The sequence below is a fragment of the Gorilla gorilla genome, chromosome 8 (assembly GCF_029281585.2).
Source record: "Gorilla gorilla gorilla isolate KB3781 chromosome 8, NHGRI_mGorGor1-v2.1_pri, whole genome shotgun sequence".
Classification (NCBI taxonomy): domain Eukaryota; kingdom Metazoa; phylum Chordata; class Mammalia; order Primates; family Hominidae; genus Gorilla; species Gorilla gorilla.
In genome coordinates, this window is record NC_073232.2 from 68485747 (window position 1) to 68513121 (window position 27375).

A 27375-nucleotide genomic window follows, 5' to 3' on the forward strand; every position below is an offset into this window, starting at 1 on the left:
AGGGAGCCCTTCCCACTCCTGTGGGGTGGACATTTCACCCTCAGCCATGACAGGACAGGACTGTGAGCTGCCTGTGGGGAATGGTAGCCACCATTTCTGTCCCTGCCCAGCCCAGCATGGGGCCCAGGGGAAGCTGGAGCTCAGTAAAGACAGATGAAGGAATGGGGAAGGAACTAGACATGTGCCGAGATCCACACTGGTTCCTCAAGGTACAGACAGCTTGGGGTTACAGCGTCCTCCATTTGGGCCAGCAGGGCCTCATGGGGGCCCCTCTCTTCCTCCCTCCACACAGAGGCCACCTCCTGGCCCTTGTCCATATGAGGCTTCCAGAAGTCTGGATTGTTGAGGCAGCCCTGGTTTCAGGGGTTCTGGGGTCACTTCTCTCTAGGAGCCAGGGCAGGCCTCAACCCCATGTCCAGGGCGTTCCAGGCCAGCTCTCTGTGGCCAGCCCGGGGCAGGAGGCCCTGCAGAAGCCCAGGCTTGCTAGGCTCTGGGAACGTGTGGACAGGTCTGCGACTCCCTGGGCTCACGTGATGAGCTGGGAGCTGAGGGAAACTTCCCACAGGCGGGATCACGGGGCAGTCACATGTTAGAGTCCCTCAGAGGGTGGGCCTGTGCCTGGGACCCAGGGCTGGGCGGGCAGGGAGCACTTGCCTTCTTGCGGCACAGCCGCCAGACACAACACAGCAGCAGTGGCACAAGCAGCAGGAGCGGCACAAAATAGAGCCAGTTGCGGAAAATGCCCTGGTGGAGAAAGAAAGCACCATGGGAGGGCCTCGGTGGCCTCTTCCCCGTGCCCACCACTTGGTGGCCCATCTGCCCACTCCTCACTCTCCCTAGCTGGCCCCGCATCCGGGTACCACAGTGGGGCCAGCAGCCAGGGCTGGGCCCCAGAGAGCTATAGACCCTTTCTCTGGCCCTGCTGAAAGTCTCTGCCCCAGAGCCCTGCCAAGAAAGTCCTGGAAGCTTCCGTGGTCTGATGATCCCACCCTCACTGCACACCTCGCCTGCAGCACAGGGCTTCTGTGAGGACCACAAAATCTACCGGTACAAAAACAGGTGAGGGTGGAGGTGCAGGCACAGGAGCAGGGGCAGGAGACCCGGGTCCATCCCCCACAGCCTCTCTCCCCACTTCCAGGCTCTGCACCGTGGGCACATCCACGCACTGCTCTGAGCCTCAGCCTCCACACCTGTGCAAAGGGAATGAGCCGCCCTCCCTGGGGGCACTTGTGAGGTTTAGAGAGCTCCAAGTCCTGGCTCAGAACCAGGGCCACATGGGGTATAAGCAACGGGAACAGTTCTCTGGGTGTTCTTCGCAATAAAGGAATCCTGGGCGGCATCCGTGGGAAGGCAGGCTGCTCAGGCCTTCCTCATGTCCAGAGCTCTACTTAAGAGAAGGCTGGAGAGGGGAGGGGAGGGGAGGGGAGGGGAGCGGAGGGGAGGGAAGGGGCGGGGGCCTGTGCTGGGAACCCGGCTGGCTGAAGGAGAGGAACCACTGAGGCTGAGCATGAAGGCCGCTGGCGAGGTGGGAGCCCCATGGCTGCTCCTGATGTGCCTGTCACAGTTGGGCCGTCAGTGGGTAGATTCCTGATGGGGAATGCGTGCATTCAGCCTGCAGATCTATGTGTGGATGTGCAGGGACAGGCAAGGGTAGACCCAGAGGGAAGACTCTCAACACTGGTGTGTCCTCACAAGTGAGACTGGGTACAAGGCAGTGGAGTGGGCTCAGGCCTCCCGCCCGTCCCTCCAGCACATCCTCCTGCCTATGCGGCCCTGGGCCAAACTGCCCAAAGACATGGAGCTCTGAAGAGCAGGCACCTGGGGCACAGCACCTCCATTCCCAGGGGCCTCTTGGAGCTGAGCTCGGGTCCGAGTGCCTGAGAGCCTCCCCTTCAGCAGCAGGAGGGGACATACTGCAGGGCTTGGCGAGGGAGCAGAGAGGGACATCTCAGGGGCCTGAGCAAGGAGGAGAGGCAGAAAGGGGGCTGAAGGCATCTGGGAAATGACAGCAAGTGACCACCAGGCAGCCTCGGGGGCCAGGGTCATGAGCAGGTTCAGGACCAGATCAGCAGCTGGGGCACCAGTTCAGCAGCACACACGTACCCTGACGGCAGTGTGTGGAATCCTCCAGAGCTCCTGGGCCTGAGGTCTTGGCCTAGAGGTGCTGGACTCTGGCTCCTGGCAGACAGCCTCCCAGACTCACCCACCTGCACCATCCAGAAGCCGGGTTGGACCAGCCTCAGGTGCCTGCTGCACACGCTACTTTCTGGGACTGCCTGAGAACTGTCTGCCTTTTCTGTGCTTCTTCTAGTGCAGAGGCTCTGGACAGTCCTCATACGTGTTTGCAGCCCCATGCTGGTACTCACACATATGGTGCTGGTGATGCTGACATTGCTCTTGAAGAATGTTTTGCCTTTGTTCAAGCTGACTTCAATAGAGTACTCCCTAAAGCATAGAAAATGCAGATGGTGAGAGCCAGTCCAGAGAGATGCAGTTCTTGCCCTTGGACAGCATGGGTAATGAGAGGTCATTCCCCAAACACTTGCAGGTGAACTTAGCAATGATGACCAAAGGGTAAGTGGGTCAGGCAGTGAGGGGCCCTGCATGGGGTCTCATGCCATTGTGACCGTGTCCTAAATGACCAGGGATTGCTGCTTGTTGTCACCATCCCAGCTCTTCTGTATTTACAGAGTCTGTTGGCTTAACTCTGAGAGGCAACCTGGAGCAAAGGCACCATTCCTTGGGCAAGCATCTCCTGCATCCTGCCTTCCTCACAGACCCTAGGATGCTGCAGATCCCTGAATACCTTGGGAGTCACTAACAAGGGATGTGGGGAGGAGGGTGCTCTTTGCACAGCCACAGATATGTGCTGTCCCAGCAGGGGGTGGGGGGGCATCCACATTTCGTACACCTCAAGGTGCCCAACCCTGACTCCCTGGTCTCTTGCCCTCTAGCCTCCTGCCAGGAGCACTTACTCTCCAGGTTTTTCTAGTTTTGGCCCAGGGCAATTCATGGAATTATTGTCGATACTGGTTGGCTTTTCATCTAAAAGAAAATGACATGAGAAGAATGTCAGTGCACCTGTCTGTCCACTGTTCCTCCCCATGTCTGTCCTCAGCATGCAGGGCTGACCCTGTGGCCCAGGACTGGCATGTGGGCTCTGCCTTCCTATTGCACAGACCCCTGCAAGCACCCGCCACACCCAGGCCCTGTGCAGCACTCTGTTGTGTAACAGGAACAGGCAGGCAGAGTCCCTGCTCTCAAGGACTCACCTTTAGGGATTGCACGGGACACAGAAAACAAAATAAAAAACAGGACAAAACAGATGACAGAGAGTGCAATGTGCTGTGATGTCCATGACCAGAGGAGGTGAGGGAACCAGAGAGGAAGGGACAGCCGCTTCATTATGCATGACTTCTCCTATCTTGTAGAGCCACAATTTCTGGTCTAGAGGAACATGAAATAATGCAAGGCCAGGGATTTGCTTCAAAATACTCTGCGGTAAGGGTTCCAAGGAAAGCAGGTGGGGGCAGGTTGAGAATTATTGAAAGTAGGTGATGGCTTCTTTAAGTTCATTGCACAATTCTTGTTATTTTGTATAGTGTTGTAAACTTCCATGAATAATAAATTATCTCTGAAGAGGTGACATTCCAGCTGAGATTAAAAAGATGAGGAGCCAGCCAGGCAAAGATCCCAGGTAAAGGTGCTTGGGGCTGAGACAGTGGCATGTGCCAATGCTCTGGGCAGTGACTCGCTGACCTTGTCAAGGAGGGAAAGAGGTGACCCAGGACAGGGGGCAGGGCCTTGTGGGCCCTGGAAAGGGGTTGGGGTTTTATTTATTGTGCAGTGAATCTGTCCAGGTTGGGCAGATCCAGGATGTGTTTTGCACATGGAGGCAACAGGACTTGCTGGTGGGATGGATGTGAAGAGGAAGCTCAGAGGAGTCAAAGATGACATTTAAGTGTTTGACCAGAACAACTGGGTGGACAGCGACACCGTTTACCAAGATGAGGAAGCCTGAGGAGGGGACTGGGTTTTTTTTTTCAAGTCTGTAATTTTGTTTTCCAATTTTTGTTTATTTATGTATCTATTTGCTCATTTTTGTGGGAGCGTGGTGGGCTCAGGAGAGTTCGGTAATGTGTAGACATGGAACATTCTCACTCCTGAGCCCACACCCTTTTCACACCTCCTGAAGTGTGGGGGAGGGCGTGGGCCCTGCTGCATCTGCCTGCTGGCCTGGCTCCAGCTCTCTACCCACTGGGCTCGGCTGCCAGGACCCCGGCTTCCCAGGGCCCATCAACTGCATAGCCAACCTAGGACTGGCAGAACCCGTGGTATTGGCTTTTTTTTGCCAAGGATAATTTCAAAACAATGATGGCATCCTCCTCATTTTCCTTTAAAAGGCTTTCTCTGCTTTTCTTTTCCACCTCCCTAAATATGCACATAGTTTACTCTGGCATGTGTTTTCCATTGCAATGTCCTGTTCCTGAATAAATAGCATTTCTGTTTAGAGACACTCTCTCTGTTTGTTATTTCAGTTGTCAAAAATTGCATCCAGGCACTTCCGGAAGCCAGAATCAGGCTCTTCCCCTGCTGCCCTACAGGGACAGATGCAGGACAGAGATCCCTGACCTGCACCTCCAGGCTGGCATCAGCCGCCAGGGAAGGCACGCTGCCATCTAGTTGGGGGTGCAGGGGAGGCATGTTCAGTGGTGGCCATCACTCCAGGGACATTTTCCAGGGATCTCTTCCTAATAGTGAAAATAGGTTTAAAGGTTGTTCTCAATTATTTTAAAAAATAAGTTTCTTTTTACTCTTGGACCAGCCATCAACCAGGAGCAGAATGGCCATCTACGCAGGTGCTCACAGCTGTGGCATGGGCTCCCCACTGTGAGACGTCGGTGCTGGCCTGCGTATGGAGATGTAGATGGTAACCTCCAGGGTGGGAAGCCAGTACACCCACAGGCCCACAGAGGAGGCAGTTGAATTCCCCTCACGGAAGTAGGCTGGGTACCCCCTTTCCCAGGAGCTACCACCACAGGGAGGCAGAAGGCAGATCGCCTGGGTCTGCTTTCCTGCCCTGCAACATGAACTGTATGGCCCTGGGCAGGCTCTTCCATCATGCTTCTCTCTAGCTCTCCATCCATACGGGAAAGTTGTCAGAACTAAAATGGAGTCATTTGTGTTAAAAAATAAAATACAATCCATGACAAATAGGGCTAAGAAAGGCTACAAAAAGAGGGTTTTATGCCTATATGCCTGATAACAAAAATATCACAAAAGACTTTGCAAAAACCACAACCTTGCACAAAAGCCATTGCAGACTTAACACAAAAAAATACTTCTACAGGAACATGTGCCCAAGAACTGCCTGCCCAGCCTTGGACTAGTGTCACCCTTGTAACTGATCTTTTTAGGCAAGAGTAATGGTCTCAAAACAATTCCCTAATCTTCATTTCTCCTTTAAAAGCCTTTGTCTTCTTTACCTCCCTGATTATGCATGTTACTATGGCACACACATTCCCAGTGCCGGGCACTGTTCCTGAATAAATACTGTTTTCTTTTAGAGAGAAACTCTCTGTTGTTCCGATTGACACATACAAAGACTTTCTGTAAGGCTGCTTTGAGGATTCAGGGAGATAGTGTGCATAAGGCACTTGGCACGATATCTGATATAAGTGCTCAGTAAGCATTAGCTTTCCTTAGAAAGGGGCTGCTCAGTCCCTAAGACAGTTCCAAGAAAGTATAACCCAATGAAAACCGAATTCCCTGAGACCATCCACACAATGCTGATGAGTTGGAATGTGGGGATGACAGGCTCAGCCCCTTCCTATGTACTCATGGAAAGGAGGAAAAAGGTCAAGAAGCCTCTTGGGGGAAGAGAAGTCATCCTGGGATTACCACATGGCCCTGGAATTAGATGTCAGTGAACATACTATCATCAGATCAAATGAATGTATCAACGGGCCACCTGGGAAGATCAAGGAGGGTGCAAAACTCCAACTGCACTCCAGGCTTTCAGTGGGGAAGAGCACACCCCACCCCCAGCACCCAGGGCACAGTGTCTGCCTGGACTATGCGCTTCCTCAGGCCATTCCACCATCACAGAGGTCCCCTGATGCCTAACTATTGCCAAATAATAGGAGATTTTAAAAAAATACTATAGCCCTTCCATGAACCAACTGCTCTACTCATGTGATTTTGCTTATTTAGGTGTAACTGTGGCTGACCATCTATAACATGAAAATCCACACCCAAAATGCTTCAAAATCTGACATTTCTTGAGCACCAACATGATGTTCGAAAGAAATGCTCATTAGAGAATTTCAGATTTCAAATTTGCGGTTTGGGATGCTGAAACATCAGTATACTGCACACGTTCCAAAACCTGAAAAAATCTGAAAACTAAAATATTTGTGGTCCCAAGCATTTCAGTTAAAGGATACATAGCCAGCACCATATTGCCTCCATGTCAAATTGAGAAAATAGAGGCTCAGAGTAGAACACTCATCTGGTCAAGGTGACACAGGCAATGTGTGCCTGAGCCAGGATTCCAGGGCCCAGGCCTACAGGCTGGCATCCTCCCTCAGTGCAAAGTAAACATACCCCTCTGGGCAAGCTACTGGTGCACCTGGCCAGCCAGGCTCAGACCTCCGGGGCTGCCACCATTTCCTAGAAGTAGCCTTGTGGGCTTTGGGTCCTGGGCTCTCAAGGGAAGGGGAAACTGAGGCTAAGGTGGGCAGATGCAGCTGTGATCGCAGACCCAGTCCTAAACCCAGCCTCACTGAGCGGGAAGCCCTGATGTAAGATGCTCTTGAGGCACAGGTGGATTTGTTACTTCCCCACTTGGCAGATGAAGGGAGGGTTGGCCGGCCTCCCCATTGCCTCCTTCCACTTGTCTTCATGGCCTCTAACCCCACAGGGTCCACAGGGAATGGTTGGCAAGGGCTGGGAGGCTTGGCTGGCTGTGGGGAAAGGCAGCATTGTGTGGGAAATACGTGACTCAGAGGCACCGAGGAGACAACTTACCAATGATAGTGCTTTCATTGAAGATAAATCTGCAAATAACTTCATCCCGTTTCTTTAGATTCTGAAAGCCATTTCCATGAATAACCACATGGTAGGATTCTGCAAGGACAACATTCAAAAGGCTGAGTGAGGAAGAGTAGGGGGCTGCCTCCCCTCTGACCTCCCTATTCCTGGAGATCCACCCCCAAAACCGAATTCGCAGAGGCTCCTGTAAGGAAAGAGCTGTGTCTGAACCAACATCTATGTGTCCACTAGGTCAAATCTTCATCTGGTGTCACTGAGGGTCCAGGAGGAAGCATCTCGGCCTTGAACACTCAAGGGCCCTCTCCCTACCATTCCTGAACCAACATGCTCAGGAAAGGCCTTGGTCCTTACACAGGACAGGCTCAGAGTGGTATTCCTGCCCTGAAATCTGTGGTGCTCCCTCGGCCCCAGGTGTGCAGGCCGTGCACTCAGCCAGGCCCTCCCTGATGTCAGGTGTAAGCGGAGCCATAATGCTGCCTGAAGACACCATGTCTCATGCCTCAGCTGGGCACCCAGGCCTGGTTGCCTCCTTCAGGGCTGCTGAACATTCGAGGTCTCTCCTCCGTGTCTTTCTGTGTGTCTGTGGCAGGCAGGACACCCACAGCATCAGGGCCAGGACTCAGGTGGGGCAGGCGAGCCACCTAGGACCCTGCTCAAGGGAATCCATCACAGAAGCCCTGTTTTAGCTGTGATTCCAGAGACCTACAGGTGATTTCTCATATTCTGCTCTTCCTGAACCAGCAAGGACCACAGGGCACCCATCCTGAGGCTCAAGGAGTGTGTCCTTCCATCATTGTGGCTCCTGCCCTGACCCAAAGACCACAGGGGACACATGCAGGTGACGGCTGGACCCAGGAGCCAGCCAGGGTTCCCGCAGGTCTGCAGCTGCCAAGGGCATTGGCCTCCACCCCTGCCTCCTGGCCCAGGCCCCACGCATTCCAATCCCTGCTGATGCTTGGGGTGCCCCCAGTCCATGCACCCAAGGAAAGCTTCCTGTGAACCCTGCTTCCTGCCTTTCTGCAGTGTCACACCTTCAAGGCGGGCTGTGGGTGAAGTTGGCCTGCCGACATGCTTTCTGAGGCTTTCAAAATGGGAGCCTGCAGTTAAAAGCCTGAACATTAACCACAAATATCTAGATTTCCAGCTTTCTTGGAAAATGGGAAATGCAGGCCTTAGTGGGTTTGTGTTTCTCCATGTCAGCTCCTGGCTGGGACCTAGGGAACCATGCTCCTCAGATGAGGAGCTCCGAGGCCCACCTCACTCCAAGGCCCTCAACGCTGACTGCTGACATCAGCCAGCTGGGCCTGGCCTGCTCTTCCTGCTCAAGGTGCCAGCCTGGCTCTCGTAGTCACCCACTTGATGGATACTATGCTGCCCTTGGAAGAGCCCGGGCCTGGTGGGGGCACTGAGGCTGTGAGAGACAGCAGGAAATGCCAACTTGGTGCCCTGTTCTGAGCAACTAGACATGGGCCCCTCAGGGCAAGCCTGGGGTCCTCTCCCACAGCTAAGGCTGACAGCAGCTGCTTCCAAATCTGATGCTGCCAGGCAACTTCTTCCCCACTCAGGCTTCCAAAAAGCCCTGGCCAGCCAGACACTAGGCTCAGCGTGCGCCCGGGAGGGAGCAACTGGGCCTGTGGCCTGTGCCCCTTGGTCAGCCCAACTTGGCCACTCTAAGCAGGGCTGAGTGCTGCCCCAAAGCTCCATGGACAGGGTAATTGCAAATTACATTCTGGGCTGTGTTAGGACTATGTATTGCAAGCAAGCATTTTTTTTTTTTTTCAAGGTGTATGGATGAAGAGAGAGAGAGAGAGAGAGAGGGGGGAGAGATAAAGGAACATGGCCAAACATTCATTGTAAAATCCCAGTGGTGGATAGAGGTGTGTTTGTGTTCATTGTACAATCCTTTCCACTCACCTACAGGTTTGAAAATTTCAACAATAAAAGAGTGGAAGAAAACCAAAGAACTAAATAAGAAAATTATGCTTAGACATAGACAACCAGAAGTCATGATACATCCTGGGTGACAAGTGACTGATGAGAGGGACAGACCAAGCCCTTGGGCTGCAGGGAGTCAGAGGGGCTGGTCATCAGGGAAGGCTTCCGGGATGAGGTGCCCTTTGAACAGGGCTGTGAAGGACAGGCGGGCTCGGCCCTTCAAGGTGAGGCAAGGCTTGCAGAGTGCCTATGCTCCACCTGGTCCCACCTCTGTACAGGGCACCCAGAACAGGGAGTGGACCCTGGAGGGCCTGGGGGTCCTGCTAAGAGCCTCAGACTCCTGCCAGGCTGGAGAGGGAGATGCCTGTCAAAACCCTCCAGCCATGTGTGGGGGATGGCCTCAGGATGGGCCTGGAGCGGTGAGGCCACCAGAGGCCTCCCAGGCTGGATAGGAGGCCCAGGGCTAAACATGGGGAGTCTGGGCTGCATGCCTCCCTCCCTGGCCTCCTTCCTGGGCTCCCTGGAGACCTCCTGGCTTCTCAGTGGCTGCCTGCTGAGAGGGCTCATTCTGTTGCATTTGGGTTTCAGGCTCCTGCCTTGCCCTTTCCCTCCTGTGACTGTCACCCTCCATGTGGGGCAGCTTTGCACAACTCAGCCGACAGCTGACAGATCAGGGCTGTGACTGCCGGGCCACGTGAGCAGAGGCAGAAGGCCGAGCTGGTGGGCAGAGGGCACCTGCCACCTCGACTCAGCTGCCTCCAGGGAGGAGTGAAGACTCACATCCTCACCTGGGGTTGACAGGGCTGCTCAGATGCCACAGGCTGTGCGTGTCCAGGGGGCATCATCAGAGGAGCACAGCTGTCACACTGGCTGCACGGCTGAGTGGCTTTAAATCAGGAGGAACAGAAAGAGACCCCGAGGGGGAGGGGAGCCCTCTCTACTCCACCCCTACCCTCAGCTCTCCATGGGGGAGAGGCGGGGTCGGGGACAGAGCCCAGGACCAATCATGGAAGTGTCAGCGCAGCTCCTGTTTCAGGGACCTGCCAGCTCCCAGCCCTGTGCCAGTCCCTGCACAGCCCAGTGCCTTTGGACTCACGAGAGGCCTGACAGCGTCTTTTCTGTTCATGGGAGGCACTTATGGAGCTCACTGACATTGGACAATTTGCTCCTGGTCGTGTGCCCATGGAGAGCAGAGCTCAGACATGTACGGTGTGTCTGTCCCCACAGCCTACTGCCAGGGCACCCTGCAGTGAGGAACAGGGAGGCCAGAGCCCAGCTGCTGGACGCCTCGTGGTCTTGCTAAGGGCCTCGTAATGTCCTCTCGTGATGAAGGGAGGACACCCAGGGCTCCCTTCATCTCCAGCAGCCGCAGTTGTGCAACTGCCAGCCATGCAGACCCCCAGCCTACACAGAAAGAGCTCAGGACAGACAGAGGCATCAGAGGCCCACACAGGACTGTCACAACCCATACTGGGACCCCAGCTGACAAGAGGGCATCCTCGCTATGTCTCAGACAGCATGGACAGGCACTGGGATTGATCCTGTGGGATTGAGGTGAGCTGAGGGTGTTTGTGTGGACGCCTTTGTCGGGCTATGGAAGTTTCCTTCTGCTCATAGGGTGCTGTGGGATGTTGACGCCCCCACTTGTTCTTCATCCCCTGAGATAACCGCTTGGTTCCTGTTTCCTATTTTGTTGATGTGGTAAATTACACAGACATTTCAGCTCCTGCACCTGCCTGGCCTTCCTGGGAGGAGCCCTGGCTGCTCCTGCCCTGTGGTCTGGGTTAGCTGCTGCTCCATGCCATTTGCTGGTGTTTCCCTGAGAGCTTCTCACACATGTCTTTTCTTGCTTTAGAGTTAAACTTACCATTGTGAGGTTACAACACACTAATTGTACACAGGTACTCACACCACCACCCCCGCATATTGCCCCCACACCAATAGACACATTCACATCCATGTGGGCCACATGTCCACTCCCACCGACCCATGCACATTGGACTACAAACACACTCAACCCACCCCATACCACACACATCACACCACACACCACACACCCGAAGTACACACACCCACACACCACACACACACATAAATAGCAAACACACATACACCAAAAATACCAAAGACCACACATCCCATACACACACCACACACATCAGCAACACACCCCCAACTCCCCATACGACACAAACACACACTGGACACCACATACCTGCACACCAGACACCCTTCCCACACACCAGCAGCCTTCCACACACCAGGCAACCTTCCCACACACTCCCACAAGACCCCCACTCATGCCACACACACACAGTGCACATACACTACACACACACACGCATATATGCTCCCTACGTACACTCACACCCCCACATACATATTACACAGCACCTCAGCTCCCACACAACATACACCCCACAATACAACACACACAGATGCATCACTCATGCATACCCCATGCACACCACATTGACAGCACATATACACACCCCACACAATCACACACACATTTCCACAGCACACAGACCACATATTACCCTCTCCCGCAGACTTCACACACATCAAGCCTCCCACAGCACAACTTCCCAGACATACTACACATACTGCACCCACGCAAACTACATACACACATACCACACACACCAAACACATACACACCACATACACACACCACACTCACACACTCCCCACACACATCCTCCCTCACACATACCAAACAAATGCACACACTCCATACACACATGCACTAGTGCACACCACCCTTTGGCAACCGCAGGGCCTCCGCAGCTCTCACCTCCTACACACTCAGAGGAAGGCTCCACCGATGTCACATCAAGACAGACCTTTGACGTGAGCTGGAACACAGGAGGGGTGGGGCGGGACAGGGAGAGTGAGCTTCCTGCCAAAGGATCCAGGTCCCCAGCCCCTCACCTCTGCCCACTCACGGCATCAATGGTGCTTCTCAGGGCCTTGAAGCCATTCTCCACTGCAAACACGTGGCCAGGGCTGTCTGCAATTGCTGTTATCTACAGAGAGCAGAGCTGGCTTGGACTCCCCACCAGGAGGTGAGGATGCAGCAGACCCCCGGCCCAGGAGATAGTGTCTTGCCCTCATGCTTTGGAGGCAGCAGAATGTCAGGCTCTGAATGTCGCAGACTTCTCCAGCCAGCAGCCCACTCTTAGGGAGCGGGGAGCTCTTCCACCCTCCCCTTTGGCATGGTGGGATTTATACAACACGCTGTCAATCACTTCTGCAGTGGCCATGAGTTGGCCCCACTCACTTGGGGCAGCTTAGACAACCGTCCTCGGGGTGGCCCGGGACAGTTGGCTCGAAAGTGGCCACTAGGCTCGAAAGTGGCACCTGGTTACCTGTTTGGAATTACCTGGTCCAGATTATAATCAGCCACACCCAGGGTGTAAACGTTGGCCCCCAGTTTCCGAGCCTTTTGAGCCTAAGGGAAAGAAGGCATTGCATATTGGTCATCAAAATACATGGAGCAAAATGCTGGTAAGTATGAACTGGACTCACTTCTCTGAGAGTGTCCTGAAATGCATGTGCCACCAGTTCTCCATCAGTCATAGCAATAATCATGCTGGGAACCTTGTCTGTAGAAGAAGCAAAGAGTGGCCTGCTCAGCAAAGGCACCAGGAGTGACCTCTAGAAGCTCCAGAACCCCTGCAGATGGCTGGGCCCACAGTGCTGCCCACTCCAGGGCATGGCCAGGTGCCCCCACCTCATCCTCCAGAGGAGAGGCTGCCAAGACCCAAGCACCTGCCACCCAGAGACCCCCTAGAGTGAGGGAGGTCTCAGCCCAGCACCCATTTTACAGAGGAGGGGCTGAGAGGGGCAGGGTCTTTCCCACCGGGCTGCCTGAACCCTCACCCACTAGCGACCTGCACCACCTCTGCCTGAGGGCAGCTCCAGCCAGGACTCCACAACCACAGGCCTGTCCCACGGGCAGAGGGAGGAGCTGCTGGGCCCTCCTGTAACAGACAGGCTCAGGGAGGCTCCCAGGGGGCCGGGTCTTGCTGTAAGCAGAGCCTGCAGGAAGCCCTGCTGGCATCTCTGGGCCCAGGAGTTCAGGACTCCAGGTCAGTGGCACCTGGCCAGGGGACCCCACAGCCACCTCAACGCCTTTCCTCTCCAGCCCTGCCTTTTCCTGACAAGAGCTGCAGCGACACAGTGGGGAGGGAAATTGGGGGCCCTGGACAGCCTTCTGTACCATATGAGACAGGGTCAGGGGATGCAAGTCACTCGGAGGGGAGACATGCAAGGGAGGAGGAAGGCTAAGGTGTGTGAAAGGGGGCAAACCCCTTGGCTCTTCCCTTGTCCTTTTCACACAGCCCAGCTGGAGGGCAAGCACCTCAGGGTTATGAGCACCAGAACTGCACATGCAGGATCCCACACAGTTCTCAGAACTCCATGGGGTGAGGGCTTACTATGCTCATTGCACCAGGGAGGGACCTGGAGCTCAGAGCAGGTGAGCAACTTGCTCCAAGAGGCAGGGCAGGTGTGGCCTTGCAGCGTCTGCACACAGAGCTCTCTGAGGCTCATGCCCAGCTCTGTTCCTCCTACAGGACCACCATGGGGACGGCAGGTGCTTACTTCCAGAGTTGAAACTTTCGATCTGTTGAATTGCCTGCAAGAAAATGAAGAAATATTGAGCCTGGACAGTGAGATGCTCCCACTGATGCTCTAAGATTTTGTAGGTTAGGGTTAGGGTTAGGGTTAGGGTTAGGGTTAGGGTTAGGGTTAGGGTTAGGAGATCAAGGGGTCTATACCTTTCTAAATCCTGCCTGCATGAATGTGTGTCCGTCAGGCACAATTTTCTGAAGTTGGTCAAGACCATTTTTTATTCTATTCCTGAAAAAAATTTAAAAAGGTGGTTGACCTGGAAAGACATTGACTGTTAAAAATCAGCTCCCAAGCTCTCCGGGAGCCACTGTTCTTTGCGCAAGTCCTCCTGGATGAAGGAGGGGGGCCAGGCAAGGGCTTTGTCCTCCTCATTCCTCATTGTGATTTTGACCAGAGATTTCAAGCTCTTCTGAGCTCATCCGAGTTACAGAGAATGCAGGCCTGGGGAACTTCACCAGGGCCCTGCTTGGACCATCTCTGGTGACAGTAGGAGTTTCCCATGGATGAGCAACTGTGAGTCAGGAACTGCAATGGGGCTGACATTCCTAACCCTAACCCTAACCCTGAACCAGGGATGGGCAACTGAGAGTCAGCCACTGACAATGGGGTTGACATTCTTAACTCCTCTAACTCTAACTCTAACTCTAACTCTAACTCTAACTCTAACTCTAACTCTAACTCTAACTCTAACTCTAACTAACTCTAACTCTAACTCTAACCCAAACCCTAACCTTAACCCTGAACCAGGGATGGGCAACTGAGAGTCTGCCACTGTCAATGGGGTTGACATTCCTAACTCTAACTCTAACTCTAATCCAAATTCTAACCCTAACAAGGACGCTCTTGTGTTGGGCACTCCGTCCTTTAACAGGTAGGGCTGCATTTGGGAAAAGTCATCCTGCTAAGCCACCAGCCCTGCATCCAGCCCGACGGCCCCAGACCCCTGACCCTGACTCAGTTTCCTGCTCTATCTTTACCCTGATACAGGAAGTAGCAAATCTGCTTAGAGTGTCTTGCCTCCTTGACTTTCTGTGCCTCTGAAACAAAAAGACCAAAGGCTGGAGAGGCAGCCCCGACAGCTGTGCATGCAGGGGCTGAACACTGATCTGCGGACTGGCCGGGGCATGAGGCCTGTCAGTTGCTGTTAAAGCAGACAGAATGGGCTGGGGCAGTCAGGACTGGCTCTGGTGGCAGGACTGGGACAGGCTGGGAACTTAGGGTCAGGCTAATTCAATGTGACAGGCTGAGCCTGCACAGCAAGGCTGGGCAGAGCATGGACCCTGAAGGATGGCTTCCCCCTGTGGGCAAAGAGTCCCTGCCATGGCCGGAGCTCTGAGAGCCCTGCCCTGCCCAGCCCAGGAGGGGAGGAGGCCAGACCCATCCATACCCAGAAGAGGCCATGGCCTGGTCTTTCTCTGGCCATGCCCAAACCCCGATCCCTGTCTGGGTCACCCGCCACAGTCCTCCCCCATAGACTTGCTTTTTACCACCTCACACCCACCTAGTCTCTCTGACAAACCCACAATGCAGGACACACATACTCAAGCTCCCCTACTCTGTATTCCCTCGAAACTGCAAGTGGGGCCCAGTCCCCCATCCAGTCCTCAGTGTCCTCACCTCTCTTCTGTGCTTCATCTCCTCTGGGCCCAGTTCCAGGCATGTGCATTGGAAGTGCCCTCACCTCCGGCCAAACAGGAACTCTGCTGTGCTCCCTGCTGGGCCTGGGCTCCAGCCTCCTGAGCTTGTTCCTCCTGCCTCCCTCCACTTTCCCAGCCTGCCCTGGAGCTCAGAACCCCACCCAGGGGCTCCCCAGTCTGGGCCTGCCAGCATCCCTGCACTAAAGCCCCACTACTCCCACCACCAGCTTTGACCCTGTCTCCCTCCCACATTGGTCAGGGCAGGGGGAACAGGCACAGAGCAGCAGCCAGCACAGGGGTGTGTTCACAGGACACACACCCCCGCCCTGCCAGCCCCTGCACCCTGGGAATCCTCACAGCCACCTTTCAGGGAAGGAGGCAGAGCAGAGAGAGGGCAGGGGAGCGTGAAGTGGGGGAGGCTGAGAACTTCTGGAGCACAGGGGCCTGCAGGTAACCTTGCAGCCATGGGTAGGAGGATGCAGGGGAGCCGGGGCTAAGGTCAGGTGGGTACTGTGAGTTGCCCTGACCGGCCTGCCCTGTGTGCTGTCAGGCTCCCAACCAAGGTCTCCGGGAGACCCTCAGCTCCCTGGAGTTCCCTCTGGCCAAGCTCATCAGGCCTCCCTTTGGGGCTCAAAGCAGCACTCACTTGTCTGAGGTGAGTGGCAAGACAGTCTGGCCGTCTGTGGAGTAGGTGATGAAGCACATCCGAATATTTGGGCTGTGAAGGAATCATGTGCTGGTGAGAAGCCAGTGGCACAGGCTCAGAAGCCAGGGTGGTGAGGCCAATTCCCCACCTCCCACCCCAACTCTTCCGCTTTGGAGCCCCTTGCTGGACACAAGGAGGTGAGATAAATGTAGTGAAGGACTCTGAGGCCTGTGGAGACAAGGGCTCCATAGAAGGGAGAGTCAGGATGGCAACTCACTGCATCCCCACACTCCCAACACCCCAAAGACACTTGCACACACACACACGCACACACACAGGCACACACTCACACACATATGCACACACAGGCACACACATGCACACACACAGGCGCACACACACCACACAAACACCCACACACATGCATACACACACACACACACACGCACCCATACACATGCACCCATACATGCACACACCCACACACAGGCACACACTCACACAGGCACACACACACAGGCACACTCACATGCACACACATGCACACACACGCACACACACACAGGCACACACGCACACACTCTCACACACACACAGACACAGGCATACACACACCCCCACACACATGCATACACACTCACACACGCACACAGTCACACACATATGCACCCACACACATGCACCCGAACATGCACACACTCATATGAACACACACACACGGCACTCACACTCAGGCACCTGCACACACACACACAGACACACATACCTTATAATGAACAGGCAGGGAGATGCACACACAGCCCTCCCAGCTGGCCTCCCTTCTACTGGAAAATTCTTTGCCTCTTCACCCCATTCCCTCCTCCCTCTCCTCTCCCTCATTCCTCCTTCATCTCAGACAAGTGACTCTCCCTATTGGCAGCCATGCACACAGCCTCCCCTTCCTCTCCCTGACCCTCCTTCCTGCCGGCTGACCCTCAGTGGCCCTCAGCGACAGTGCTGCCATACATCCCCAGCGGAGCTCCCCATGGCTCCTGCCCTTGTTGCCCATTCATTTTACCCACAGTCATCAGACTTTTCTTCCTTAAGTGCCATCTTGATCATGCCACTCCCCTGCTCAAGAGCCTTCTCTGGCTCTCTATGGCTCACAGCAGGAAATCCCAGCTCCTTGGCCTGGCATAACGAGCCCCTGTGGCTTTGGCCTCAAGCTGACCTGCCCAGCCCTCTCCCAGCCCTCCCTGAGCTAACCTCATTCCCAGCCAAGTCAGACCACTCACGCCACCACAGGTCCCCTGCCTTTTCCATCCTGCAAGACCCAGTTCAAAGACCCACATCCTTGGAAGCCATCCTTGACTTTGTCCTTAGGAGTTCCTGTTTTTTCCTTTAACGTTCCATGTGAGTTCTTTGTCCCCTACTTGAACCCTCAGCAACCCGGAGTTCCAGGACTGAGTCATCGGTGTCCCTGCCTATTGTCCCTTCCCAGCGTGTGATGTCCCCAAGGGCAAACTGCCTCCCCTGCAATATGTCTGGGCTCACAGGCAGGAGCCAGCCAAGGCCGCTGAGACCCCATGGAACCAGTGAGTGCTGGCCTCATTCCTGCTTCAGAATGCCACCTTGTGCTCTGTGTCCCCCACTGAAGGACTCCCACGCCCACCCCATCTGATGGGATGTGCCCTCTGCCTGCCTTCCAGAGGAAAAGCTCTCTGCAGCTCAGGGGAGGCTGCCATGCGGAGATCTGTACCTTTGGAACCTCGCCACTGTTTCCTCCACCCACATATAAAGGTCAATCCAGTTATTGTTCACGCTGCCAGACCTAAAACAAAAGGAGATGTGGGTCAGGGAGATGAGTGCATCTCTCCGATGGGCAAGTGTCTGCCTGCCCCCAGCCTCCCAGCAGGCTCTTAACAAGCTCTCCTGACCCCAGCACAGCTGAGGCTAGGGTACACCCCCAGTGGCCACTGGATCATCCGAGGTCATGAGTTTCACCAGTTTAGTGGTCAGCATAAGGTGACCACCCAGCCCCATCTGCCTGGGACGAGGAGCTTCCTGGGATGTGGGGCTTTTGTTGCCATCCAGGTGGCTGATCAGGTTAGGTGGGGCACTGTGTAGAGTGGAAATGGGAGAGAATGTATTGGTTGGAAAAGCCCCCAGTGAACAATCCAAATATAGAAAATCAACCAAAAAAGTTTCATTTATGATAGCATCAAACAGAACAAAATACTTAAGAATAAATTTAAACAAGGAAGCTAAAGAAATGTGTACTGAAAACTATAAAACATTGCTGAAAGAATTTAAAGACACAATAAATGGAAAGATATTGCATGCTTATGAATCAGAAGGCACAATAATAATATTGTTAAGATAACACTGTAATCTGTATCAAAATCTCTACAGCATTTTTTTGCAGAAATAAAAAAATTTGCACTAAATTTCATATGGAATTTCAAGGGACATTAGTCATACAGCAAAAAAAAATCTGAAAAAGAAGAACAAGATTGAGGATACACATTTCCTGATTTCAGAATTTATTACAAAGCTACAGTAATCAAACTATTATGGCACTGACGTAAGGACTGACATGTAGAGCAATGAACAGAACAGAGAGCTCAGAAATAACCTGTCATGTCTGTGGTCAAACGATTTCCAACCAGTGTGCTAAGAACACGCAATGTGGGAAAGAACAGTAGTTTCAAGAAATGGTGCAGGGAAAATTAGATGTCTATGTGCAAAAGAATGAAGTTGGACCCTTCTGTAAACCATTACAGAAATTCACTCAAAATGGGTCAAAGACCTAAATGTAAAGGCTAAAACTTTTAAACTCTTAGTAGAAAACATAACTTTTATGACATTAGATTTGGGGATTTTTTTGGATATGGCACCAAAAATACAGGCAGCAAAATTAAAAATAGAAAAGTTGAGACTGTATCCAGATTAAAAACTTTTGTGCATCAAAGGACACTACCAAGGGAGTGAAAAGACAACCTGCAGAATGGGAGGAAATATTTACAACTCATATACCTGATAAGGGATTAATATCCAGAATATACAAAGAACTCCTACAACAACAACGAAAAAGAAACAACAAAAAAATGCAACAAAAAAAAATGGGCAAAGGATTTGAATAGACATTTCCTCAAAGAAGATATGCAAATGGCCAATAAGCACATGAAAAGATGCTCCACATCACTGGTCACTAGGGAAATGCCAATGAAAGCCGCAAGGAGATACAACTTCACACCCATTGGGGTGACTATTATCAAAAACCAGAAAATAACAAATGTTGGGCTTTTGTTGGTGGGAATGCAAAATGATGCAATCACTGTGGGAAACAGCTTGACATTCCTCAGAAAGCTAAACATAGGATCACCATAGGATCCATCAATTCCACTCCCAGGTATATACCAAAAAGAAGTGAGAGCAGGGACTCCAAGAGATACATGTACACCAGCGTTCATAGCAGCATTATTCACGATAGCCAAATGGCAGAAGCAACCCAAGTGTCCATCAACAGATGAAAAGACAAACAGGCCGGGCGTGGTGGCTCATGCTTGGAATCCCAGCGCTTTGGAAGGCCAAGGCCAGGGAATCACGAGGTCAGGAGTTCAAGACCAGCCTGTCCAATATGGTGAAACCCTGTCTGTACTAAAAAATACAAAAATTAGCCTGGCGTGGTGGCATGCCCCTGTAGTCCCAGCTACTCAGGAGGCTGAGGCAGGGAGAATCGCTTGAAACTGGGAGGCAGATGTTGCAGTGAGCCGAGATCGCACCACTGAACTCCAGCCTGGCGGCACAATGAGACTCCAACTCAAAAAAAAAAAAAAAAAAGATAAACAAAATGTGGTACATATACATACAGAGAAATATTATTCAGCCATAAAAGGGATGAAATTCTGATGGATGCTACAACATGGGATAACCTTGAAAACATTATGCTAAGTGAAAAAGGTCAGACAGAAAAGGCCAAATATTATATGTTTGTATGATTACATTGTGTGACTCCCCTTACATGAAGTACCTACAATAGGCAAACTCATAGATAGAGAAAATACACTAAAAGTCACTAGGGCTTGGGGAAGGGAGGAATGGGGAGTTATTGTTTAATGGAAATAGAGGTTTTTTGGGTTTTGATGGGGATGGGGTTTGAGACAGGGTCTCACTCTGTCACCCAGGCTGGAGTGCAGTGGTGTAATCTTGACACACTGCAGTCTTGACCTCCCAGGCTCAAGCGATCCTCCTACCTCAGCTCAGGCTGAGTAGCTGGGAGTGGAGGCACACATCACCATGCCTGGCTAATTTTTGTATGTTTTGTATGGACAGGATTTTGCATGTTTCCCAGATTGATCTTGAACTCCTAGACTCAAGCGATCCTCTTGCCTTGGCTCCCAAATTGCTGGGATTACAGGAGGGAGCTACTGCTCCCGGCCGAGAATAGAGTTTCAATATGCAATGATGAAACATTTCTGGAGATGGATGGTGGTGATTGCACAACACTGTGAATGTACTTAATGCCACTGAATTGTACACTTAAAAATGGTAAATTTTTGTTATGTATGTTTTCCCACAATTAAAAAATTACTCAGAAAATACAAGGGGTCATTCCCACTTAGAGCCCTGAAATGTCACCTGGCCAAGAATAGGAGCGCATGGGAGGCTGATTCATTTTCTTCCAGCTCAATCCAATGAATGAACAAATGAATAATGAGTCTCATGAATAAGCTGGACATGAATGACCAAAGAGCCTGCCTGCAGGCAGTAGATGTTGTTTCTGCCTGGAGGACTACCACAAGATTCTCAGGGTCCCGCCCAGCTGTGTGGTCTTTGGATGGGCTTTGGAGTCACAAAATCCAGAGTTTCAATTCAGCGCCATGGTCTATCTGGAGGCTCTGGTGGGTCATTCCCTGGCCATGACCTGGCTCATTGCCTACTCCTTAGAATGGGGCAATACCCTTTACCCCCAGCCTTGTTAGGAAGACTCATTAAGGTTGCTTTTGTCTGCTCCCTTTACATCCACTCTAGGCACTCCCTCTGCATTCCTCCTCATCTGGTCTGTCTGGGATTGCATCAGGGCCTCTGCAGTTCCTGTGAGTTTCTAGCCTGTGGCTCTGCCTTGCCTGGCAGGTCCCTTCATCCCCATCCTCTGTCATCGCCTCTGACCTGCAAATTCTCCCTTCATCCTCATCACACTTGGCAAGGTGAAAATGAAGATACCCTTTTTACAGATGGGGGACACGAAGGCACAGAATGATGAAGCAACTTGCCCATGACTATGTGGCTAGTGAGTGGAGTCTGCCTGTCTCCAGAACTGAGTTGCTCCTTCCCCAAGAGTAGCAGAGCAGTCAGAAACCATGGGAATTGGTGGGCTGGGGTACACATCCCCTAACCATTAGTATCCAGGGGGAATGAGAAAAATCAGAGGAATTTCAACCTGCGATGCTGGAAAGAGTGCAGCACAGGAAGCCGGAGTCTTGTCACACCAGCCGTCTCTGGATGCTTCCCCAACCTCCAGGAGCCACCCTTGTCCAGAAACCAGATAGAAAAATACCTGCACTACGCACAGTCCAGGATTGTGGTGAGGTGCCAGGAGTGCAGGGGAAGGGCTTTGGAGGCCAGAAAGTGCTGCAACATTCTCCTGAAGATTGCACCACTGCTGCTACTGAATAAGCACAGAGAGTATTACCACCCAGCAGGAGGAGCAGGAAAGGGAACCAAGGCAATCTCTCCAAAGCTGAACATTTGCCTCTTTTCTTTCCTGGTGAGCCAGAAGGTGCCTAATACGTAGCCCAGCTTCCCCAGGGCTACCCTGAAACAGACCAAACTGTTCTGAAAGTGAAGGAACTATCACGTGGCTCTCCAAGTTGTAGAAGAGGCACTTAGAAGCAGCCAACCAAAGGCCTTCTCTAAGCAGTGACATTAGAATGCCCAACACAGGCAACAAAGCAATCTCTCTGGGACCCAGTAAAATAGAAGTTATTTGCGTGAAAAAACAAACAAGCAAAACAACACAGAAACCCCAAACATCCGCAGTGAGCTTCTGAGAACTGCTGAGAGGCAGGTCCGAGCAATCATCTGTTGCAGCAGCGTGAGGATGAGGATGCTGACCCAGCTGATGGAGGGGTAGGGAATCGTCCAGAACCCCTTTGGTGGCTTTTTTCCTCATCCAGGAGATGAAGCACCAGGGAAAAGACAGCCGGGGCATTCTTTCTGCCTCAGAAAAACAGGAGGCCTAGGTCTGGTCTGACCAGAGTTTGGCCATGCTTCTGTGACGGAAGCTTGTATCTCCTTGAGTGGCGTCCTGTCCCTAGTGAAAAAGAGATAGTGGCTCCTGAGGGTGACCCAGGGCCAGAGCTAGAAGGGACACTCACTTGTCCAAGATGAAGTAGAGGTCAAATGAGCCCTGGCATCTGTGACCTGCTTGCCCCTGGCGCCAGTGCTGCCTCCATCCTGGGCCATGGTGGTGGTGGGCTCTCCTGGAGCCCAGGGCCAGGCGGTGAAAGCTTCTCCAGTCAGGTCCATGGTACCGAAGGCTTCCCGCTCTAAAAAGCGGTGGAGGAAGCAGCAGCAGCAGCAGGAAGACCAGGAAGTAGGGCCCCAGGGACTCATGGCTCCCCATTATCTGGCTGTCCCTGTGACCCCACCTCACTCTTGGGTGCCTGTGCCAGGGCCCAGAGAGGCTGAGCACAGGCCCCTTCTTTGCCGCCTCCCCTTATGCCCGGGGCCACACCCCTCCTCCTGCCCTTTCACCAGTGCACACTATGGCCCTCCACCAGGTACCTCCCCAGATCGCAGGGACTAGGGTCAGCAGCTGGCTCTGGGAGACTTGCGTCCAGCTACCTGCCTGGCCCTTCCCCCACCCTGGGGACAGAATTCTGTTATGGTTGACAGGAAGGTTGACATGGTGACTTTGTGACCTGCAGCTCTTCCCAATGTCCTGCATGTTGACAACACCAGGGGGAGGCACAGGACCTTCGGAGGGGCTACAAGAGGAAGCCTCCATTTCCCTTATAACAGCCCTCACAGTGTCCCTTAAAACCACTAGACCCTGCTGTTTGTTCATTGGAAGAGTTAGCCCAGGTGACTTAGGTGAGGACATTGCTGTGGGTGAGGAGGTCAAGGACTGGGAGGCCAGAGTGTTGGCAATGGGAGGTTATTTGTGTGACACTCAAGTCCCCCAGGAGATGGCAGTTCGGGAAGGAGATGGAAACTGCAGTGTTGCCAGAGTCTTTGTGAATGAGGGACATTCCGGTTCTCTACTGCTGTGTAACAGACCACCTACATTTAGGGACACAGAACAGGCCCATTTTATTATGCTCACAGGTTCTGAGGATCAGGCACTCAGGGCGGAGTTAGGAGGGCTCCTCATGTCTGGGGCCCCATAACTTGAAGGATTGGGCACTGGAATTATATGGAGGCTGCTCCACTCACAAGTGTGGCTCCTAGGCAGGAGGGCCCAAAACCTGGGCTCAGCTGGGACTGTGAATGGAGACCCTGCATGTAGCCTCCCCATGTGACCTGGGCTTCCTCCCAGCATGGCAGCTTCAGGGTGCTTGGGCTTTTACAGGTGGCCCAGAGGTCCAAGAGTGAGTATTTTCAGTGAGCACGGCAGAAATTGTAGAGCTTTTTATGACATCACCTTGGAAGTCACACAGTGTCACTTCCACTGTGCTCTATTGGTCCAAGCAGTCACAGCTGCCAAGAGTCAATGGGCAGGAACACAGGCCCCCTCTCTAGGGAAAGAATGTGGACAGGTTCACATCCCAGCGTCAAAACTGCTGTATGACCAACGCTTTGAATAGCAGAGAGGTTACAGTGTGTGGAAAAACGTAGGCACCGATGAGTGAGACTCAAACAGGACTCAGAAAAGTCAGACTGTGACTGTTAGAAACACCTTAATCAATTTTGTTTTATTTTGTATGCACAAGAGTGATATCCAATTAAAAATCGTTCTCTAATAAGTCTAAAATATATCTTTCAATATGTGTAATATACAAATTACAAGTGATAAAAGTATTGGGTTAGTTTTTTTTTCTTTGATTTCTTTTGTTTTGGAACTGTATTTAATATAATGGAGTATCTTAAATAAGGGGTATTTCAGAATGAATGAAGCCCAGTATATTTCCTTCAAAAGCATATTTGAGCTATCTTGCTTCATTCTTCTTGACACTTGGTATTAGCATACTTTAATATTTTTGCCTGGTGGTAAGTCATCTCCTTGTGGTTTACTTTTTTCTTATTTTATTTATTTATTTATTTTTTTGTAGAGACAGGGTCTTGCTATGTTTCCCAGGCTAGACTCCACCTCCTGGCCTCAAGGGATCCTCTGGCCCTGGACTCCCAAGCGCTGAGGTTAGAGGTGTGAGCCACCCTCACTGCCCTCTTTGTGGTCTTAATTTGCTATTTCCTAATTATTAATGGGAACTGGTCACCTACTCACTTGATTTTGGTCGTTCATGGTTCCTCTTTGAAGTGCCTATTTAATGCCGGCGTCCATTCTTTGCTTTAGGTGTTTTTCTCTTTCACATTGACTCAATAACAGTCTTTATATATCCTGGATACTAATCCTTTATCACTTGCTGTAAGTATCTTCTTTTACTCTGTGGCTTGTTTTTTTCACTTCATTTATTGTTTTTTTAAACAAAGCCTAAGTTCTTAATTTTAACGTACTTGAACTGACATTTTCTACCCTGGCCCCCTCCCACCCTTAGTTCCCAGACACCTCTTATGATCTGGGGTCGAGGAGCCCGCCTTCCTGGCGGTCTCAGCTGGGGCCTGGGGAGCGAAGGCGGCGGGCGCTCCCGGGAGGAGCTGCGCGATTCGGGTGCTGGGGAGGTGAAGCTCGCGGGGCCGCCAGGCCGCCGGGGTAAGGAAGGCCGGGAGGCCGCGGGAGTCCACGGCGCGGAGGGAGCCGCAGGCACCGGGCACAGCCCTCGCCCATCGCCGAGACCCGGCAGGCCCAGGAGCCAGAGGGCGGCGGCGTGAGAGGGCACCGCCTCCAAAGGACGCCCTCACCCTCCCGCAGGCATAGTCGCAGGCGCCAGTCCGGGTCCGAGCCAGCTAGGGGTGGCTCCGGGGAGCTGAGCCGGGGGAGGGCCGGGCCGCCCAACGGATCAATAGGGGGCTTTCTCCCAGGTTGCCTTTTCTCTGGCCCGCGACGCCCTACCCGCCGGAGCCGCCCAACCGCAAGCCCCGCCCCGAAGGCGGGTGCAGCCAGGAAGGCGGGGCCTGGTGGCCTCTGGGCGCTGGCGCCAACTTCAGAGCCGCGCCCTGGGCTGGGCGGTGGCGGTCGCGTCTGCATCTCTTATTTGCGCGCCGCTGGAGAGCCCGGGAGAGACGCACCCTCAGGTCGGCCAAGACCAAGAACAAGCGGGCACGGGCAGCGGAGCCCATCTCACTTGCACGAAAGGCAGCGTTCTTGAGTCCTGCCTTTGACGGCGGGGGGGTTCTTCCCTTCCCTCTGTCAGCTTCCGCCAGCTCTCTCCCATGTCCTTTCCGAGTCCCATTGCTGTACCTGTCCCTTGCCTCTCTTCTTCTTGTCTCCTTGTCCTCTCCTGTTTCTCTCTCATCTCACCCTTTTCCTCGTGTCTGCCTTGTTGGCTATTTCTCTGTCCTCTTTTGTCCTTTTTCCTTCTCTCTCTTTCGGCCTCTCCCCTCACTCTCCCTATAGGCTTCCTTCTCTTTTGCAAGCAAGAATTCTTTTTATGTTTTTCCCCTAAGGTGACTTCTTGGCCATAATCGTTTGCATCCACCCCTCCCCGCCCCAGCCATCCCTCTCTCTGTTCATCTTGTAGTGCCCCATTATTCTCATCCAGGGCTTGTGCTAGGAGCTGGCGTCTTCAGCCCAGATCCTTTCTCCAACAGATTATATCCAAAGATCTGCACATGTAACTCGTTCAGTGCCTTTCCTGGGAAAAAGTACATAGATGATCAAATTATAAATCTCTGAATTTTCAGGGTCACCTGAAAGAAAATACCTGGTTTTAGATACAAGACAATTGAATCCTTTTCTTGACATTTTGCCTTTACTCATAGAGGCACAGACAGCACAGCAGGAAGCTAAGCCTTGCAGAAGCTTTTAGGGGACACTGCCACCCACACCTTCTGTGCAATGCCAGGTGCAGGGGAGGAAAGGGACAGGATACAGACCTGGGTTGTGGGAAGACAGTGGGAGGCCAGGGCTTTGCACTTGCAACATTTGGGTGAGACTGACTGGAAATAAGAAATTAACAGTAAATTTCTAAAATATGTAGTTGCTTTGCCTCCTCAGAAATAATGGAACCTGATGTTGTGGTATATTGTGATCTTTAATGATATTCCAGCTTTTGACCAGCTTCTGTGGAACATCTCTACCCTGCCCTGCAGACTACCCTGTGACTCCTGGAAGTCCAGGTCCTTTGTTGCATGGAGAGGATGCAAACCACGTGCTGCAGCTCCCAATGCCTTTTCTGAGCAGATTCCTCAGAGGGGGTGCCTGACATCAGAGATTAATTTCAGCCAATGCCTTCCAAAGAGGCAGATGCAGAAACCTCACTCCTCTCAGTAACCCTGAGCAAAGCACTCAACCTCTCTGAGCCTCGGGTTTCCATCTGTGAAATGGGCTCAGGCTAAGTTGTCTCTCCAGTCCATCCCAGGCCTACCCGTGTACGACTAATTGGATGAAGCCAATTCTCCCCTTCTCCAAGAAAAACTGATCTGCTTGAAGCCCCATTGCTGAGCTTCCATGAGCTCCCACAGGGAGACATACACACTCACACACACACTCACACATACAGTCACATACACAGACACACACACAGTGACACACATGCACTCACACATGTATACATATACTCAGACACACACACACACAAACTTACACACATATACATATACATTCACATACACATGCAATCACACATACACAAACACACACATGCACACCCTTACACAGGCTTGCAAACTCATGCTCACTGTTTTTCACACACACACACTTCTCCCCAGTATAGCTAGTATTGCTCCTAGGTACAGCAGCTTGCTTGTGTCATCTTTCTGGTTCTGCTGCACCCAGCACCACCTCTGCAGGTGCCCCCCTGGGCTGCCTTCATGGCTGAGACAAAGTTTGCCAACCACAGCCATGTGGCCCTGAACAGGAGAACTGTCCAGCGTGCCCTGAGTTAGGATGTGGCAACCTCTTCTCAGCATTAAAAACGGGGACACAAGGTCTCACAGCAGGACAGAACATTTGCTATCAGGATGCTTCATGGCATAAGATTAAGACTTATCATTTATTGACTACATAAGTGTCTGCATGACAGATGCTCCTACACCTTATTTTATTTGATTTTCACAACAACCACATGAGGTCTTGATCCAAGTGAATTTGTCTTCAATCTGCCAAATGTCATCCTGATAAACTCAGGGCAGCATCTCAGCTTTTAGAGACCATCGTGGATTTGGACACTGCCAGCTGCTGACTTAGTTACCCCACCCAGCTTC

At 52.4% G+C, this 27375-nt stretch overlaps 2 protein-coding genes across 6 annotated transcripts in view; both read right to left on the minus strand.

Moving 5' to 3' along the window:
- The window catches only part of ANTXRL (ANTXR like), a 43082-nt gene extending 20302 nt beyond the window's left edge, over positions 1-22780 (minus strand). The window contains exons 1-13 of one of the 5 annotated variants that reach the window (XM_031006253.3): positions 22269-22780; positions 17648-17719; positions 15910-15981; positions 13773-13854; positions 13597-13630; positions 12520-12596; positions 12374-12442; positions 11937-12017; positions 11786-11846; positions 7030-7128; positions 2976-3045; positions 2367-2445; positions 655-744 (exon numbers count right to left, since the gene is read on the minus strand). In XM_031006253.3, coding sequence (XP_030862113.3) covers positions 655-744; positions 2367-2445; positions 2976-3045; positions 7030-7128; positions 11786-11846; positions 11937-12017; positions 12374-12442; positions 12520-12596; positions 13597-13630; positions 13773-13854; positions 15910-15981; positions 17648-17719; positions 22269-22516 — 1134 coding nt within the window. In that variant the 5' untranslated portion in view covers positions 22517-22780. Of the gene's footprint in view, positions 1-654; positions 745-1190; positions 1364-2366; positions 2446-2975; positions 3046-7029; positions 7129-11785; positions 11847-11936; positions 12018-12373; positions 12443-12519; positions 12597-13596; positions 13631-13772; positions 13855-15243; positions 15513-15909; positions 15982-17647; positions 17720-22268 lie in introns of those variants that run through there. The other 4 variants (XM_055353065.2, XM_055353066.2, XM_031006254.3 and 1 more) reach the window with 4 other exon arrangements.
- Positions 22781-23779: 999 nt separating this feature from the next.
- Positions 23780-25820, minus strand: LOC129525004 (basic proline-rich protein-like). The gene has a single exon (XM_055353084.2). It carries the CDS (start codon positions 25196-25198, stop codon positions 24662-24664), a length of 537 nt encoding a protein of 178 aa, XP_055209059.2. The 5' UTR covers positions 25199-25820; the 3' UTR covers positions 23780-24661.
- Between the last annotated feature and the right edge of the window lie 1555 nt (positions 25821-27375).